Consider the following 18,629-nt stretch of genomic DNA (forward strand, 5'->3'; position numbering starts at 1 on the left):
GCGAGAAAATTTTTAATTTTTGAAGCAGGAAAATGAGTTTATTTCAGTATTTCATAAAGGAACAGAAAAAGGCCGGAGGTACAGTAAAGGTGACTAAAAGAACTTTCCGGTATTGGGAGGAACGATTTTCGGCTTAGTAAGGTTTCGGAAATACGGGAACTTGTTCGTTTTGTCCGTTGATTCATTCAGGAGGGTCTGGAACTTTTGAGCTTCACGCTGGTAATCTCTGAATAAATTGGATTATTGAAATTTTCTTGAGCTTTTTTTTGTCAATTACCGATTCTGGGCAGCAGATCTGGTCCTCTGAAGAAGCTGCTGTGAAATTCCAAAATTTTGTTTCAAAGTTTTTTGCACAAACATTTTTTCAAGAATTCTCTTTTTTTGGCGACAGGAAATTGGCTTTTTGGTAACTGAAAAATGGACACGAAGAATTTATCAGCGGATCTCAAGATCGTGCAGTAACAACTGATTGTTACGTAAGAAGCAGCTGATGACGATCTTTCTTCTCGACCAGGGGTGGATATTTTGATATCAAACCAGTTTTTCAAAACTGTCGAATCATTTATTTCATCGTTTCAAAATTTGAAATTTCAATTGAAATTGCAGGAAAAAGCCGATGCAATGACTGAAATCTATTGAAAATGAAAAAAAAGCGTTTTCAAAAGATAAAGCTTCGTGCGGAGTTTTGAAATGAATTTGAAACTGCAATAATTGACATTTCAATCAGTTTTTCTTGTTTAGCGACTTGAAAGGAATTTGAAAAATGAAATTGAAAAAATGAATCGTTGCAAATTTGAAGAAGGCGCAAAAGGAAAAACTCAGCGCGCCTGCCATCCCTTTTTGACTCCCGCATTTCCAAAAATCCCGTATTTTTAAAATCCTAAATTTATGAAAATCCCGTACTTCTCAAATTGGCGATCGGAAATCGCCAATTTAGGATTCTGCCGATTCAGGATGATGGGAAATGCGAGATTTTTTTCTTTTGAGTTAGTTGCTTTACCAAATTTTCATTGATTGATCATATAACTTTATTTTCTTGGCTTCTCCACAGCCAATCCCGGCTTCACCAACTTTCATCCCGGCTTCAATAACTTCGATCCTCGCTATACATACGTGAATACTGGTGGCTCAAGCAACAATTCGAGCGTCACTTTCTTCAATCCTAGCTTCTCAGATGCCAGTCCCGGCTTCTCAGTTCTCTATAATTGCTTCTTGAATGTAGATCATGGCTTCTCCAAGATTAGATTGACGTTGGTAAAACCTAGATTGAAACTAATGAAGCCTGGATTGACGTCGAAGAACCTGGGATTGAAATTAGAGAAGCTATGATTGAACTCGATGAAGCTAGGATTGAAGAAATTAGGGTTCCAATTTTCGTCGAAAGAATGTTGAGCTGAGCGAACGGCTGAGCGGTCGACCGCTTAAAATTTTTGAGCGGAGCGAGCGGTTGAGCTTTTGACAAAAACAGCCGTGAGCTGAACGAGCAGACTTTGAGCAAAAAGACTGTAAGCAGTGTATTTTTTCCCTCAAAAAATACTTTTTCAGTTTTTATTTTGAGTATCGACTAGTGTCGGACATAAATTTCCCAAATGCGGCTGAAGAGTGTAAAGAATCTGTAAGAAGTGTTTTGACCAATTATTTCTAATAATTTCTTTTATTATTTTCTTCATTTACTCACCAAAAACACTAAAGAAAGTATTGACTTACCGCTCAACCGCTCACTGATCTCAAGTTGAGCGAGCGGCTGAGCGGTCTTAAGAAATGACGGTAGTGCTGAGCGAGCTGACGGGCCGCTCATTCCTTAACCTTTCGACGACAAACGAGAATTTCCCGCACCGACGACAATGTGTCATATGACACATCTCCTTTACTGGCCTCTAGAGGCGATTATAGAAACCAAAATTAGACTCTGGAGTCTGGAACAAAACTCAAGCCTCAACTTTAACCCGAACTCGAACCGAAATCCCCCAAAAATGTATAATTTTGCCGGCGGAAGATATCTTACCGACGACAATGTGTCGTATATGAAACATAGCCTCTACCGCCTTCTAGAGGCCATTTTATAGGCCGAACTCCGTGCGCACCAATTTTCAAAATCTGCGTGCGAGGCAAACACGCGCACGCGTGCGCACGGACGCACGCGTGTTTTGGAACTCTGCTCAGAAGTCGCCTACCTGTTATTTTCTAAATCCAGGTTACAGAATTCGACGACCTGAGACTGGTAAACCCTGGGTTTACCTTTAAGGTTAGACATTTTGAGAACCTTGGTTTGTAAACCCAGGTGACCGCATACCACCGAATTTTCGGTCTTTCTCGATTGGTCTCCGTTTGCCCAGGTCGCTGTTTCCCCAAGTTGGGCAAACGGAGATCAGCTCAACTCAGTGATTTTTGAAAATGCTCAGCTCAGCTCTGTAGAGCTCTTTATCGATAAGCTTTCTCCTGGTTATTCTTTAACACTCTCGGTTAGGGTTAGGGTTTGGAAATCGGCGTATTTTGAGAATTACTGCATGCATCTCCTGAGGTGCATGGCTAGAATGATGGATGCACCTCCTGGCGGGTAAGGATAAAATGTCGATTTGGGGGTAAGGTTAAAACACAGTAAAAACAGCTCAGCTCAGCTCTAATTAGGGTCCGCTCAGCTCAGGTCAGCTAAAATACCTTAAAAAAATCTGCCCAGCTCAGCTCAATGACCTCTGAAAAAGGCCAGCTCATCTCCGCTCAGCTCAGAGAACTTTATACTCGGGTCAGCTTAGCTCAGCTCAGCAAAAATATAGCAAAATTTGCAACTCTGCAGATAAGGGCCTTATCTTTTTAAAAAGCAGTAGCTGAGCTTAGATAGCGGAGCTGAGAGGAAAGTTTAGCTAAGCGTAGCGGAGCTGGCGAAAATTTATTTGGCCGTAGCGGAGCTGGTCAGAATTTTCTTCACTGTAGCTGAACAAAAACCTTTTTTTCCGTAGCGGAGCCGTCAGCTCCGCTATCTCCGCTACGCAAATTTCCAACTGTGGCCCTACATGTCCCAGTGTGTAGCTCAGTCTATGACGGTAATTTTGAGCGCAAGAATTCCTTGTCCCGGAAGGTCTAGGAGGTGGTACAAAGTTCGGGAAGTCGACCAAAAATTGGTACTTTTGAAGAAAATTTTCCTTTTTTCTATCATTTATGAGTCTAACTTCACTTTTTATACCTCTTCAACGCATTGTGTCCTCCAGTGTCCTCCAAGGCTAAGCAATTTGAAATTGATTTGAAAAATGAAAATAGATTGAAAAATCTGTCAAGATTTGAAAACCTTTCGCAAAATGCAAAATGAAACAGTTGAAAATTTCAAAAAAGGCTCGGCGTCATTATCATTTGAAATGAATTTGCAATTGCGAAAATGAGTTGAAAAAAGGATTATCTTTTGAAATTTCAAATCAAAAACGGTTGAAATAATGATTTGATATCAAAATATCCACCCCTGTTCTCGACCATCTTTTTTTTTCTCCTGACGATAAGTTAGAGAAAGTACTGTTATTCATCTTTCTGACGGGAGTTTTATGGAAATCTTTGATTTTTCAGAAGAATTGTTCTTTTCTCTCGATGACTCATGAAAGCCATTAAATTCTGCTGAGTGTCTCCTTTATTATTTTCTCTGGAAAGTTTCATAATTTTTCACGTCTTTTCTATTTACGAATTTTTCGAAAAAGGGCATTTTCGGCGCCAGTTTAATTTTTCGCCTCTGGTCTCATTGGCCGCGCCACTCCTCTTTTTTCATTTCAAAAAAGAGCAATTTTTGAAAAACGCGACTTTTACTGTATTCACTGGAGAGGAAACTGGAGGATTCTTTTGCTTTAGAATGGGTGTGAAAACTTGCTACAACAAGGCTTGCTCCAACCAAGGGAAATTTAACGAAGAAGAAAATGGACCTGAAGCTTGTAGATTTCACGCGGGAGGGCCTGTTTTTCACGATGCTTACAAGGTGCTTTTATTTCTTTATATAGAAAATGATACTATATATTTCTTTTTATATAAAGGCTCGATTGTCAAGGCGATTATATGGCGTGCTTTCTTTGCTCTTTCGAATCGAGTTAAAATCGATTGGAAACACAAAAAACTGACAAAATTGTGATTTTCTTTGAACAATTTTGAAGGGCTGGAGCTGTTGTAAGAAACGCGTGACGGATTTTGGCGAGTTCTTGGCGATTCCAGGCTGTACCGCTGGCCCCCATAATCCCGAAAAGAGCGAGGCGGCACCTGTAAAGCCAGACGTAAAAAACACCGGCGCCAAAGAAAAACCCGCTTTTTCGAAAGGTTTTCACAGTAATTTTATGATCATTTTTGACAATGAGCTTCAGAAAGAGACCCGAAAAACTATGGAAAAGAAACGTATGTTTCCGCGCCGCCAAGTCGAGAAAAATTGGCAGCTCAAGAAGAAACGAATGATTCAGAAGAGGTTGAGCAGAAATGCTCCCTGAAGGCGAAGATTTTGAGCTCGCTGAAGACGGAGCTGGCGAAAATGGAATTGGCGGAGAAGAATAGGGCCGATTTGACGAAAACTGTTCAAGGTAAAGTGGCAAAAATCGAAAAGCCGCTTGCGGCTTCGAGAAACGAAACATGGAGCCGCAAGCGGCTTCTTCATTTGAAGAATTTTCTTTTCCAATAAACATTATTTAGTCGGCTGGCCTTGTAGCCGCTCAGGCTGTTCCGAAACTTACAAAGGCGAAGCTAGCAACGCCAACTGCTGTCATTACCATCCTGGCGTGCCGATCTTCCACGAAGGCATGAAATTCTGGTCCTGTTGTGAGCGAAAAACATCCGACTTTACCGCCTTCCTCAATCAAGCCGGATGCGAGAAAACAGACAAGTAAATACGAATAATTACGAATAGTTTCGTGAATAATGGGTTGGCTCAATTTCCTCTTTGCTTCGTGGGTTGAGCAAATACATATTTTTAGTCACGATTGGGTGCACCCGGACGAAGCAGCGCTCAAATCGAAGGAAAACGCGAGATATGATTACCACCAAACACCGACTAATATCACCCTCAATGTTTACTGCAAAGGTTTGATAATGAAACGATGTTGATTTTAAGAGGATTGATCATTTTTAGGAGTTATTCCGAAAGAAACTACAGTTCATGTGTCAAACAAACGAATCGACATTGATGTAAGGATTCCTACGGAAAGAGTTAATTATTCAATGAATTTTAGTTTTGCTTTGGAATCAGAAAGACAAAAATGTCCGTGGCGGTTTCCGAACTTTGGGGAAAAGTAGTAGCAACGAGCTCGAAACTCAACATTGGCAGCACGAAGCTGGAGCTAATTATGAAGAAGAAAACGAGTGGAACATGGAAGAAGTTGCACGCCGAGGAGATAGGCGCCACCGTGTTTTTCGGAATGAGAGATAAGAAGCCGGACATTTGGGTTAGCCCCTTTTTGTTCGAGAAAGACTTTCAATTATTTTTCAGCCAGAAAATGTCGTCGATGATAACGGAGAATCAGCCCCTGCCAAAGCCGACCTGAAAGCAGCTCTTCCAAAAGTAGAAACAAAAGCGTCCCCACATGTTATTTCAAAGCCCATCGAAGAAGACTTGGACGTTGACGATTTGATCGAAAGTGAATGGAGCTAGAATTTTTCACTCTTTAGTCAATTTTTTGAATTAACTTATAACCAAAATATCTTCAACTATCATTTTTTTCCTGAGAATTTTACTTGTAGCTTCTACAAATTAAAATTTGTTTCAATTAATGTCTTTTAGAATGTCTTATTACGACCACCCAAAGCATCAAATTTTTGTCGGGAATTTACCAGATGAAGCATCAATGGAAGATGTGGAGGACAGAGTTCCAAAACACGCGTGCGTCCGTGCGCACGCGTGCGCGTGTTTGCGTGCGTGCGCACGCGCACGCACTCGCACGCAGATTTTGAAAATCGGTGCGCACGCGCACGCACGCGCACGCGCACGCACGCGCACGCGAAGATTGAGATTTCGCACGCGTGCGTGATCGTGCGCGTGCTCGTAATCCTAGAAAATTTGGCGTTTTAAGGTCATTTATGCCGAAAATATTTCTAGAATCAATTTAAATGCATAAAATTCTCGGTTTTCCTATGTTTCAAAACAATTTTGACTTGGTTTTAGCAATAATTGTTCTAGAATTGTCGATTGAAAAAAATTAGAGATGCAAAAAAGTGCTAAAAATTTGGCAATTTTATCCCTTTTTGCGCACGCGCACGATCACGCACGCGTGCGCACGCGTGTGCACGCGTGTTCGAAAGTCGTCTCCGCACGCGCACGCACGCGCACGCGAAATTCTTAATTTCTTCGCACGCGCACGCACGCGCACGCGAGAATTTTGCGTTTTTTGGAACTCTGGTGGAGGATCTTTTCAAGCCGTTCGGAAATGTCAAGAGCATCAACCTCAAGCCCGGCTTTGGTACTTTTGCTCATCAAAAATGTTGTTTTGACAATTTCAGGTTTTGTGACGTTTGATGAAGAGGAAGATGCAGAAAGAGCACTTGATTCGCTAGAAAGAAACGCAAAATTGTGCGGCTATCGCGTTGATATAAAGCCTGCAAGAGGTAAGACGGTTTATTTGTATTTGCATCAATTAAAAAGCCCTTGCTTTTATATTTTTATACAATGATTATAAAAGAAACTTTAAGAAGATACTAAAGATGTAGAGAGAAACTTCGAGAGAAATATCTCTCCCCAAAGAAGGGATACTCCTCAAAAAAGGGAAACTCCCCAAAGAAGGGGCACTTCCCCAAGAAGGGACACTCCTCAAAGACGGAACTCTCCCCCGGTTAGACGGAATACTCCCCAAAGATGGACTTCCCCCGATAGAAGGAACATTCTTGATAGGCTACAAAACTCTCCAAATAGAAGGAATACCCCTGATAGACGGAATTCTCCTCGTTTTCCTCGAAGGGTTTCTCCAAATAGCAGGGGCTCGCCAGATAGACGGGTTTTCCTCCCGAATAGGCGTGGCTCATTCCCGAATAAGAGGGGGCTTCCTGATAGAAGGACTGTTCCTGATAGACGGGGAAATAATCCAGAAAAACGGGATTCCGTTGTTCCAAGAGTTCCATCTGGTAAGGCTGTTGGTTTCAAAATCTTATATAATCTTGGTGAATTTTATTAAATGGTGATCTGGAGAAAACTTTCTAGTCAAGAAAACAACATCTTCAATAACATTATTTTAGTCAGAGGTGACCGAGGCAGATCTGGTGGTCCAGTAATCAGAGATATGCGAAGAAGAGTAAGTTTTCATAAATTTCTTACTTTTGAAAATTCGTCTTTTTAGCGAAGCCGAAGCAGAAGCCGCACAAGAAGTCGAAGCCGAAGTCGCGGTCGAACTCGGGGCTACAACAGAGGTCACAGCAGGGGACACAGCCGAGGCAGAAGCCGCAGCCGTGGACGAAGCCGTAGTAGAACTCGAAGTCCTGTGTATCGACGAACGCCAAAGATTCTGACAGATTACTGCTTGAAAGTTACGAATTTGACGACACGCGCGAGCTGGCAAGACTTGAAGGATTTTATCAGAAAAGAAACTGATGTCGAAACGGCTTTTTGTGAAGCGCATCGAGTGAAAGTCAGAGAGGGACTAGGTAAATAGCCTTTTTGTAACTTCCTCAGTTTCAATCATTTTTACAGTTGCTTTACGAACAAAGAACGATATGAAGCTCGTCTTGAAATACTGCGATAACCAGCTTATAAATGGAAAAGAAGTTTTCTTCCACGAAATGATAGTTGATCATCGATCCATCAGTCGCTCGCCGGTCAGAAATCGTCGAAGGAATGCGTTTCAGAGTTTATAATTCGCTCGGTTATTCTACTCCATATTATGAAACGTTCAAAGAAGTTAACCTATTCCGTTCGACATTCTCTCTTCTCATCCATCTTCAATTATCCACTTGCCAGTATACATTCTTCTTAGTTAGTAGATTCAAAAGTAACCTGACGATGCTCACAATCGACAACACCGAAGCCGCCAAGATATCGCCTAATCTCAGCTTGACTGCTTTACTGCTTCCTCCTTCCTCTGCTAGAAACCTACGGAAAACCTTGCTGATCAAGGGCTTCATTGATAATTCTGCTTTACCGGGACCTGCCTAAACGGATTGCCCCTTCATTGATTTGACGATAGGATTCACCATCCATCGGGCGCGGGACCAGGAGTTTTCTTTATGCTTATTTGCCCTAGGCTCTTCTGCATCTTTGCTTTTCTACTACTAGAAACTTGACAATCAGGTGAAAACATCTCCAGTCCAATTTATCCTCAGTTCTCCAGAGTGCGGTGTTATTTTTCCGTTCCCGATACTATTAATTAAAACAAAATGTTTCGTTTTTCTGTGATTCAAATCAAAATCATCAATGTTGATTTCACTGTTCTAGGATTGAAAACCTGTGAAAATGGACCGTGAGGAGGCTCAGATCTACATTGGCTATTTGCCTAATCATGCACGAATGAGCGATGTTGAAGAGTTCTTCAAGGGCTTTGGACACATCAAATCGATCAATCTCAAACCTGGGTATGGTTTTGTCGTGTTTGAAGATAGAAGGGACGCTGAAGAAGCTGTCAGGGTATGAATATTTAGTTCTAGTCCTTGTTGATTTCACTGATTCAAGGATCTTGATGGAAGACGAATGTGTGGAGAAAAAGTTGACGTAGAGATGGCTAAGGGGCCGGGGAATAAGGCGAAGAAAGACTCTTACCGCGGCGGAGATCGTCCTATCGTTAGGGATACCCGTCGAATGCGAGGAAGATCTCGCTCTAGAGACCGATTCGTAAGCATCTCCCTCTAAAAATTCTGAAAATCTAACGACTCTATCACTAGTCAACGCGAAAGAAGGAGCCGTACAGGGACGATCCTTGCATTGAAATTACAAATCTTTCGACACGTTGCAGGTTTTCTTTCTTTTACGACTCCGCGGTTTTTCTAATCTGGATTTAAGCTGGCAGGATTTGAAGGATTTCATTCGCGACAATGCGAGGGTAGAGCCGGATTTTTGCGACGCGCACAAGTTCGAAGATCGACTAGCTACTGGTAAAACAATTTGTCATGTTTTATGATGTTGATCGTGCTGATTAAGTTTCGTTCCGGAGCAGCAGCGACATGAAGAAGGTGGTCTCGAGGATGGATGGTTTTGAAATTCATGGCAGGAAAATCAACGTCAGGGTAATGAAAGCCTTGAAGTAACAAGCGCTTTATTTTCTCCTATTAGGTCAAGTGGGATCCTGAATCTGGAAAAAGAAGTGTTTCGAGAAGCCGATCTAGATCAAGAAGCCGATCGAGATCACGTTCAAGAGGACGACGATCGCGAAGCCGCGGACGAGACGATATTCCACGACGCTCTCCTCCCCGTCGATCTCCTTCTCGATCCCCAGCGCGTTCTCCAAAGAAAGAACAAAATGGCGATGACGAGAAAGCGCGCTCGAGATCTCGATCCAGATCTAAATCCAAATAAAGTTTTACTAACAAATGTAAGCACTGAAAATCGTTCGAGAGAGAGACTAACCAACATTTTAAGGAAAGAAGCAATACGATCTTTGATGAAAACACTGCGTTCTCAACTATTTTCCTGTCACAACTTCTGATCTGACCTACTTGTTGTTGATTAAATCATGGCGAAAGCAGAAGAATTGATAGTTTTGTGGCTTTTTTATTTGTTAACAGATTCATGAATGACACCAAACTCGTTATTCTCCCTTTTGATATGTGATTGTGATCCGAAAACTCTATTTCTGTATGATTGACTTGAGCGGGGAAAGCGGATAACAGCGTAGAAAAAGTCGCCAACAAGTAGAACGATTGAAAATACTTGAATCGAGACAATGTAGCGCATGAAAAGCGTCTTTTGATTGCTTTTGTCGAGAAAGCAGCGGACGTTTGGGTCCTGAACTGGCATTAAAAAGTGACGGGGGGATTTATGATTGTACCGTGCAAGAGTTACGATTCAGGTCAGCGCCGATCGTACAAGTGTAGTCTCGAGGAATCATCCATGATTCCCAAAAATGCTCTTTCTTATTTTGCCAAACGTTGAGGCTGTAGACCGCGTAGAGCGATCCAAATTCCATGCCAATAAGAACTATGCATAGACACATGTACAGTCGCCCCATATTCGGGTGCCACGTGACTTGTTTCTTATTTTCCTCTTCTACGTCTTTCATTATGTGATATCTGTTTTCTTAAATGATGATTATTTCTTGAATCGGTAAAGAAATTACCAAGTTGTGAATATTTAACGATTTTGCGAAGATTTCTTGTATATTCGGCAGAGTTTTCGGGGAGATTCTCTGATTCCTTGCTTAGGGTGTGATATTTCGAGTTGTAGAATGAAGCAACAAAGTAAAAGAGTGCCATCGGGAGGGAGAAAAATAAAACTTGAAAGTGCCACAGCCTCGTGTGGTCCATGAAGATAAATCTGTTGTAGCACTGCTGAGTACAGGCCTTGACATCGGTGAGGCAGTTGAATCCTTCATCACCTTCGTCGCTAATGTTGCTTTTGAAAATATTCTCTCCGATGATTTCAACGGCAAGGAAACGGAACACAAACAGTGTTACGAGCCTAATAATCGTCAAATTAGAATAGTTCTTGTTGACTTCTTCTTACCAAAAATCTCTAAAGGGCGTATTGTAGACAGAAAAGCTTTCTATGATAAACTTTTCGAAAAACTCTGTTAAATTCATTGTCGTTAAATTAAATTTGTCGCCAAGTCTCGGACTGATGCCAATGTGATCCTGGTTCTTTACTACCGAAGCGTATTTAATACTACGATTCTTTTTACTTTCTCGTAACAACTAAAGTAGCAGAGCGTATAATTCAAGTTTGGTCGTTTTTAAATGACTCGAGTAGGACATTTTTATGATGATTTTCATTGCTTCGAATAAGGACATAGTTTTTATTGTCAATAAAGCAGAGGCTGAATCAAAATTTATTCTATTTAATAAAGAATTTGAACTTTCATGTCTTTGTCTGAAGGAAAAGTGGTATTTCTCGAAGTGTGGAGGCATGCCAAAACAGTTTACCGAAGAAATTATGTGGGATTTTGTGCACGAGAGATTTTGATGAAATTGTCCAATTTACTATTTTTAGCTCAATAAAATGATTGCTTATTATTTTTCTTGAACAGGCAAATGGATGCTTTTGCCAGACCACTGTTTCATCAAATTTCTCCACCAGATTTGATTTGAATTGATAAAACTATTCGAGATGGCCTCACCTCAAGCATTAAATTTATAAGAATGAATCGATTGCAAGAACGAAAGCTTCGAACTGAGCCAGCGCAGTCAACCTTCCAGAAGCTTGAGAGTTCCCATTGCCTCCCAGCTGGAATCAAAATTCACGACCTCCTCTCCGGAAAATACAAGCCTAAGAGCGACAAAAAACTCATCCACTTCAAGGACGCATCTCGTGAGCAACGAGAGCCGTTTCACGCGAAAAATCTCCCGCAACGATGCCTCCAAAACTACCATTCCATGGCCCATCCAGCAGGAATGGTTCTCAATGAGTTCGCGCAGCTTCGAAATTTCACAATCAAGGTACATTTAATCTTCAGTTTCTCGTATAAAATCGAATTCCAGCATGAAGCTTTCAAGCCAAAAATCAGCAACTTTGGCCACCGAATCGTCATCAAAGGCATGGTCTTCGCCGAGGCCGAAGGTAAACTCAGATTCAAATCTTATACCAACCCTTTTTTCAAGCATTGAACAAAGCAGATGCGAAGCGAATCGCGTATGACATGACCGCCAAGATCATTTTTGGACCACCTCGCCCAGATGCCTACTAAACAAACTCTCTAGTCGAGCGTCTCGACAAGTGCCTTATAGATAGAATTGATAATTTTTTTCTGCACTCTTTTTCCAACTGCCTTTTATTCGCTTAATACTGCTAGAAAACCTAAATTGTTTAGGCTATTTTTGAAAGATCATGTCTGAGACTCGGACAACGACCCAATTCACTGATTTCTAGAGCATAGAAAATCTATCTCAGTCAATAAGTCCAGCTTTCAATAAAAGAGAAATATTCAGAATTTGAAAACCGTTTTCAAAAATGGATGACGAGTCGGAATCGGAAGAAACTCCCGGTCCATCCGGGAGTCAAGGAAACCAGTCTCCAAAGATTTCAGGGACGAACAAACGCACATTTTTTGCAGAAATTACCAGGGACAGCGACCTGTTCCACGATTTTATATTAGTCATGGATTCAATCCGTACCGGCACGCCGTACACCAGAGATCAACTGAAGACAGCCGATCGCGTTGGCTACTACACTACTCGGTCGAATAAAAACCAAGATCCGGATCTTCCAGAGACACTGAACATGTACGAAAAAACGCGCTCTTCGAATAAACCTCTCTTCGACAAACCGGCAAATGTTCTCAAATTCAACGAGGCAGAATTGCCTTCTGACGACGAAGAGGACGAAGAATTCCAGCCGCCATCTGAAGAGGCAGAGGAGGACGATGAAGAAGAAGAACAAGAGACGATCACTTCCAATAAGCTTTCTGATGACGAAGAGACAGAGTCCGTTACGCTCTCCCACCAAGACGAGAATTCCCGCTTCTCAGAAAAGTCCGCCAGCTCAACCATCGCGAAGAAAACTCGTTCCCAAATCCGCTTGCCTGATAATTTCGACGATCTTTTAAACGGAACGCAATTTTTCGACGATGAGCCTGTTCAACAACCATCGACGAGCTATCTAGATATGCAAGACGATACGACTGAATATGACAGCGAATACATGCAGTTTCTCAATGAAACGTTTCAAACAAAACCCGAAGAGCTCAAAAACATGAACCACGATGATGAGAGAGATGTTGATTACAACCCTGTTCCGGAGATGTTTCAGTCGAAAAAGACGATGGATGAGGAGGAAGGAAATGAGAAGAAAGGAAATTATAGAATTTCGAAGAAGGAATGTCGAGACCTTCAGGACGATAATTTGAATGATCTTTTCGAGCAGTTCACTCCGAAAATCAACCTAGAGGAAGATCTCAGAAGGCGGAATCAAAGTGAGTCCTGCGATGCACCAGTTGGAGAGGCTGAAAATCAGGAAAATGTAGCGACTGAAGAGTTCATTTTCTACCAAGAAGTGGAGGAATATGGAATGACTCCTCAGCAACATGAAACGCTTCAGACTCAGCTTCATCAGCACATTCAACTCCTAGGCCAGAGCATGCTTCTAATGCGCGGCGATGAGAGCCTCGTTGAGAAAATACAATACAAGCATGGATTCCTTTCTCAGGCGGATTACAATCTTTGCGAAATTATTGAAACAACGAACCCAAGCCGTGCGCCCGATTTGCAGCTAGTTTACAATCATGCCTTCCCGATGAGAGAACATGTTTGGGCAACAAAAGATGAAAACTTCGTTTCGAAAAAGAGGCGTTATGACGAGCGAGTGCGATGGATTACTCCACTTAGCGCTAAAAAGATGATCGAATGCTACCTGTTTCCGTTCATAGAAATGCTTCCGCGAATCGATAAGATCTACACCCAGCAAAACATCAAATCAACCACCTTGGGCATGAATATTTGGGGAAGAAACTTGGCAACATCTCCGGGAGAAGAAAACTTGTTCGTCTTTTATTGGAACTTCTACATCAGCTATTCTGAAATCAAAAACTGCACAGAGTTTATCGACTGGCTCAGGAAGCATACGATTTTCAAACACTTCACCGACTCTTTCTTGAAAAAGCTCTACAAGGCGCTCCGAAAGAGAAATCCAATGAAGGTACCATCAGAGCTGAGAAACACAACTTCCAGTAATACGGTAGTCGAGCTCTTCCGGGATACCGGAGAACTGCCACGAAAGAGCATCACGATCAAACCGATTGTTTATGACAATTTCAAGAGCGCTCGTTGGCTGATAAAGAACTTCGTTGTTCCAGAAGATGATATCAACTATCCAGTAGAACTTTTACGAATAATCGAAGAATCGGAGAAAATGTATAGGCAGCCTGTTTATCAAAATCCTCGTTTTGTTCAACAAAATGTTGTTATGCGAGCTCCGCGTATGCAGACACGATTTGAATTACCATGGCGAGAATTTGTAGCTCAAAATCGTTCTTTTTGCCCGATTTTGCCACCTTCAGTTCTGCGGCCGTATTCTTTCCCACAAACTGCTCCACCTTCTTCTTTCCCATCAGCTCAGCTACCAACTTCATGCCAACCAGAAGTTATCGATCTTGTCGCTGATCATTCTCCAGTGGTTCCTCCAATCTCTCAAAATATTGCTGAAGTGGAGCTTTCGCCTGTTATTGACCCTGTTCCACTCTCGGTTCCAGACACAGTTCCAACGCAAGAATTACTGTCAGATGCAGTACCTGCTGTAAAAAGTGCACCTCTTTCCATCGAAGCTCCAGCGCCAAATACACCTAAATTTGACGGTGGCATTTTACTGACACCTGAGCAACTAAAGAGAGCTATCAAAAAAGTGTCGCCAAAGAAAATCGTCAACAGAACTCCAATTAATCAAAATCAAGACGAGCCGCTGGATTTAAGCATGAAGACTGACCCAAAAGTGGCTCAGAGTGCTCCATTAGACTTCTCAAGAACGATGCCTTCACAGGAACCGAAACAGCAAGGTAAAAAAAAACCAAGGAAACGAGCTCTGATCACAACATTAGCGACAAGGCCGTTTTCGCCCTTACCAGAAGAGGGACAGCCTGAGAAACTATTGTCTGATGGTACGCCTGCCAAGAAGATACTCTTCCCAAAGTCTCCTGCGAAATCATCTATCAAAGATCCCTCATCTAGTAAGAATACCCAAAGATCTGTGAAAATCGGCAGCGTTACCGAGCATCTACTTGAGGAGCTTGATCCACCTTCGTTTTCCCCTGCGAAGAATCTGATGGATGCAATCGAGAAAAGCGGAATCCCGACATTTTCACAGCCGTCCAAGAAGAGCTGCCTGCGCCAGGAAACCACCCCCGATGTGCCGATTCGGCAGATGGTTCCATCGAAAATTATTCCTCCAACTCAGGTCAAGAAAGTTGAGACTCCAGTAACACCGGAAAATGGGCCAACAATCAGGTCCATTATGAAACTGAATGTGGAAGAGGATGACAAGCATCAAACTTCGGAAGTAAAACCACGACAATGCTTCTCGAGATGTCCTGCTGTTCAGTGTGATTTGAGACATATCTCACCTTCACCAAGTAGAGAAAAAATCGTCTTGACTCACCAACCAGCAACCAACCCGACCGGTGAACTTCGTAGGAATCGTCAACAACTGCCACCGAATAAACGGATTCCTCTCACAACAATTACACTGGCAAACGATAATCCTTCCAAAAAGATTCCAACTGGAACTCCTTTAATTCCACTAAACCATCGCCAATTCAATGTCAAAGAATCCACCATCCATATGAATAGAATAAGACAAAGAAAATTATCAGCTGAAATTCAACAAAAGCCTCTTTCACCTGAACTTGAAGGAGACAAGCTTATTCTACTTGCACAAGAAAAAATAAGACAGAATTCGATAGCGCGGATTCGAAACCAAAATCCACCAGCCGACGCCACAACCTACTATCAAAGTATTCTCGATACAACTCAAAATTTACAACCATCCATTCATCCTCCTCTTCGAGCTGAAAGACAATCACCGTTCGAAGAGGAAAAAAGAATAAAATCGATGATTGGAGTGACAAACAGGAACCAAAATATTTCTTCAAATCCTTCAACTTATTCAAAAACAAAGGATGCAGAAGAGACAACTAAAGCGACAGTAAAGCAATATTGGAATCCCCTCAAATCGAGACATGAGACTGAAGCTATCGAAGTCCCATTTGATCCTTCTGATCCTCCCCGTTACAAAGAAAAATCAGCTGTGAACAAAATGAAGAAAGTAAACCATGACCAAAGAAGAAAAGACCAGAGTCATCAATTTCACGAAACTCTAGTCGAGGAAGAAAATCTAGCCGCTGCTTGGGGAAACGCACTCGGAAAAAGAAGAAAAAAGCTCGCGGAGAAACCGATTCAAGAAAAGAAAACTGAGCCAGTGAAGCAACCCGTCAAACAGCCGGACGTTTCTACGGTTGATACATGCAAAACAAAAAGCCTGCCAGTTGAAGAACCAACAGCCGATAATTGTGATTCTGCTGAAGAAATATCCCAAGATAGCTTGTCCCCTGAAAGACTAAAACGCTCAACATCTTCTGTAGTCCGAACTGCCAACAAACGAAAACTTGCCGCTCCGAACTGGAGTCCTATCAAAGCTCAAAAGACTGCACGAAATGAACCCGAAACCCCTGCGCAAAATCAGCCTACCCAAAAGGTAATTAATTTCCGGAAGCCATTTATTATATTTAGACTCAGCATCCTATCGCTCCACCAGAAGTCCATCAGTTCCATCCTCAAGCCAGAGAGTGCCATATCACGAAACTGCTAAAAGAAACCGTGATAAACAATATCCAAGCAGACGTTGCTTTTATAAAGTCCCCTAGCATAAAATATGAAGGCAGGAAGTCTTTTATGAGTCTGCCTCACAACAAGATCTTGGACCAGCTTTCTAAAATATCACCGGTGAGTTCTTAGTTGAATTGTTGGTTTTCAAATCAACTTTCTTAGAATAACCGTGCACTCTTCGACTCATTACCACGAGAAGGGGACAAAGAAAAATTTTGCAAAGCCTTGCGAGAGCTTATTCTTCCTGGAAGACGCTCAATTATCCCTGAGATCTTGAAAAACTCAGGTATGATAGCCAAATGTTCAAATCTCTTTAATTTTTAGGCGGCAAAAATGATTTGGACCAAGATTTGATGGATACCAGCACAACGACAATCATTCCAGCTCATTCAATTTTCAAGGTGATTAATTTAACTTTACCAATCTCTGACCATTATAGGATACATCACCAACACCAAATGTCATGCGCCTAAATGAAAACAGCACATCAAACGAAGCTGAACCTGACACGACTATTGTCCCAAAGCCTGTCATGCCAGATATTGTTCTCAGTAGCGCAAATGAAGACAGCATGTCTTCGAACCCAGATCCTTCGGTTTTCGCGGAAAAAGCGAAACGCATAATATCGAAAAATAAAGACGAACATGGAATCAACAAAGACAGCGTCGAGCAACAATCCGGAGAAAAAACTCAGTCAATTGATCTGGACGCAACAGAAAGCCAGTGGGAAACTGAAAGCGAAGAAGAAGTTGCTCCGCCAGCTGCAACTACTGAACACGACGACGATGATGATTGGGAAACAGAAAGTGAGGAAGAAGTTCTTGTACCTCAAGCTTCCAATAAAAAGCCTGATCAAGCGAAGGTAGTCGATTTCAGGCAAACGGATGATCAACAAGAAAGTAAAGATGTTCAAAAGGTAATACAGCTTACTTTAATTAAAAATTCAAACGAATTTAGATCGTGTCTGTTGATCAGCCCCCAAATGAAGATGCACATGCAAAAAGAAAAATTGAACATCCAGAGCCAAATCTTGAAACGAAAGAAAAGATTCCTGAAACAAGCGAAGCTGCTGCCGTCTCGTCAAAAGTCACGTCGGCTCCTGAGAAAAACCAGACTGATGCACCAAAAGAAACTATAGCAGATTCTGAGGAACCGGAAGAAATACCTATTTCATCAACTGACGAGTCTAGCGAAGACGATTCGGATTCAGATTCTGACGGCGACGAGGTTTCATACCTCAACGAAACCGGCCTCAACGATGAGTTTGAAGAGTATGATCATCCCTTCTTGAAGCCGCCGTACACAACGTTTGACTTGCCCTTCGAGTTTTCGGAGCACATGAGGCTACTTCCACAAACGAAGCTATATTTGGACACTGAAGATCAGTGCGACTTTCTGTTTTGGCGGATTCTCTTCTCAATGCATGATTATCCACCTGAACTTTTCCAAAAGGTAACAAAATTTACTCATTTAGTCGAAGTTGATCGAAATTTAAGCAAAATCGCATTTATTGGGCAGAACTCCTGAGTGTAAACATGGAAAGAATTAACGCTTGGATTGATAACCAGCTCAACCTTCTTGAATTATATCCGAAGAAAACCGCTGCTATGCGTCATTTGATTAAAATGAACCGAGCTTTAAAAGGCAAGGAGGAGTTTGTGGACGATCCAAGCAAGCACAGAGAGTCAAAGTACTGGAGCATTTATTTCTCCCCAAAGTACAAGAAAATAAAGAAGAAAAAACTCCAGAAGAAATTTCGTTTCTTGAGCAAAGAAGAATTCAGAGCTTTGCAAAAGAGGACGCTTGAAGAGCTAAAAAGGCGAGAAGAGGAAAAAAGAAACGCCTTGAAAGAATCTGCCAAAGCTGAGGCGAACAAAAAATCTGAAGAAAATGCACCACCATCGCCAAAAAGAAAGAAAGCAGAAGCACCAGCAGAAGTGACTAAAACGAAATCGCTCGTAAAAAATAAAAAGCCTACTCCAAAGAAAAGACCTCCGCCAAATCTTCTGAAGGCTACAGTCATCAAAGAAGCAAAACGGCGATCTGGAGAGGAAGAACGACCCGAAAAGAAGAAGAAGAAAAGGTCTGCAAACATAGAAGAGTTTTCAGAATCTGGGTCCGTGAAGCCGAAATAAACAAACAACTTTTAAATATATGTTTCTGAGAATCAGTTCAGCTTTTATCCTACTTTTACACATTCCATATACTTAAGCTTTACACTTGACTCGAAATAAATCTCA

The 18,629-nt window shown here is 41.8% G+C and overlaps 6 protein-coding genes and 1 long non-coding RNA gene across 10 annotated transcripts; 5 read left to right on the plus strand and 2 right to left on the minus strand.

Moving 5' to 3' along the window:
• Positions 1–9: 9 nt before the first annotated feature.
• On the minus strand, positions 10–3,817 carry LOC145704362 (uncharacterized). The gene is made up of 2 exons (XR_014134451.1): positions 278–3,817; positions 10–226 (listed from the first exon to the last, which is right to left on the minus strand). It is a non-coding gene; the product is annotated as an uncharacterized LOC145704362 (long non-coding RNA).
• On the plus strand, positions 3,724–5,700 carry LOC145704280 (cysteine and histidine-rich domain-containing protein 1-like). The gene is made up of 8 exons (XM_081781735.1): positions 3,724–3,952; positions 4,125–4,284; positions 4,329–4,538; positions 4,648–4,837; positions 4,929–5,035; positions 5,084–5,139; positions 5,184–5,396; positions 5,441–5,700. The coding sequence occupies exons 1-8, from the start codon at positions 3,830–3,832 to the stop codon at positions 5,600–5,602; spliced, it is 1,221 nt and encodes a 406-aa protein (XP_081637861.1). The 5' UTR covers positions 3,724–3,829; the 3' UTR covers positions 5,603–5,700.
• Positions 5,701–5,727: 27 nt separating this feature from the next.
• Positions 5,728–7,817, plus strand: LOC145704381 (serine/arginine-rich splicing factor 5-like). The gene is made up of 6 exons (XM_081781833.1): positions 5,728–5,804; positions 6,347–6,407; positions 6,448–6,552; positions 7,177–7,232; positions 7,278–7,581; positions 7,628–7,817. Exons 1-6 carry the CDS (start codon positions 5,733–5,735, stop codon positions 7,789–7,791), a joined length of 762 nt encoding a protein of 253 aa, XP_081637959.1. The 5' UTR covers positions 5,728–5,732; the 3' UTR covers positions 7,792–7,817.
• Positions 7,818–8,083: 266 nt separating this feature from the next.
• Positions 8,084–9,640, plus strand: LOC145704370 (serine/arginine-rich splicing factor 6-like). Its single transcript, XM_081781823.1, has 8 exons — positions 8,084–8,224; positions 8,369–8,557; positions 8,603–8,761; positions 8,812–8,882; positions 8,930–9,021; positions 9,068–9,153; positions 9,200–9,458; positions 9,506–9,640. The coding sequence occupies exons 2-7, from the start codon at positions 8,387–8,389 to the stop codon at positions 9,440–9,442; spliced, it is 822 nt and encodes a 273-aa protein (XP_081637949.1). The 5' UTR covers positions 8,084–8,224; positions 8,369–8,386; the 3' UTR covers positions 9,443–9,458; positions 9,506–9,640.
• A 247-nt stretch (positions 9,641–9,887) lies between these two features.
• LOC145711879 (gap junction alpha-4 protein-like) lies at positions 9,888–10,665 on the minus strand. Its single transcript, XM_081789568.1, has 3 exons — positions 10,589–10,665; positions 10,203–10,543; positions 9,888–10,162 (listed from the first exon to the last, which is right to left on the minus strand). Exons 1-3 carry the CDS (start codon positions 10,663–10,665, stop codon positions 9,903–9,905), a joined length of 678 nt encoding a protein of 225 aa, XP_081645694.1. The 3' UTR covers positions 9,888–9,902.
• Positions 10,666–11,220: 555 nt separating this feature from the next.
• On the plus strand, positions 11,221–11,962 carry LOC145710911 (uncharacterized). The gene is made up of 3 exons (XM_081788624.1): positions 11,221–11,517; positions 11,560–11,638; positions 11,680–11,962. The coding sequence occupies exons 1-3, from the start codon at positions 11,221–11,223 to the stop codon at positions 11,763–11,765; spliced, it is 462 nt and encodes a 153-aa protein (XP_081644750.1). The 3' UTR covers positions 11,766–11,962.
• A 47-nt stretch (positions 11,963–12,009) lies between these two features.
• On the plus strand, positions 12,010–18,627 carry LOC145695732 (uncharacterized). 4 transcript variants are annotated; one of them, XM_081772743.1, is made up of 8 exons: positions 12,010–14,564; positions 14,607–16,258; positions 16,294–16,506; positions 16,552–16,675; positions 16,714–16,790; positions 16,829–17,305; positions 17,347–17,841; positions 17,886–18,627. In XM_081772743.1, the coding sequence occupies exons 1-8, from the start codon at positions 12,029–12,031 to the stop codon at positions 18,522–18,524; spliced, it is 6,213 nt and encodes a 2,070-aa protein (XP_081628869.1). In that variant the 5' UTR covers positions 12,010–12,028; the 3' UTR covers positions 18,525–18,627. The 4 variants fall into 4 exon arrangements, with proteins under 4 accessions (XP_081628869.1, XP_081628867.1, XP_081628871.1 ...); XM_081772741.1 differs by having other exon boundaries at positions 12,010–16,258; XM_081772745.1 differs by having other exon boundaries at positions 12,010–16,258; positions 16,829–17,251.
• Positions 18,628–18,629: the final 2 nt, after the last annotated feature.

Source organism: Oikopleura dioica, chromosome 1 (genome assembly GCF_907165135.1).
Source record: "Oikopleura dioica chromosome 1, OKI2018_I68_1.0, whole genome shotgun sequence".
In the NCBI taxonomy this organism is placed as follows: Eukaryota; Metazoa; Chordata; class Appendicularia; order Copelata; family Oikopleuridae; genus Oikopleura; species Oikopleura dioica.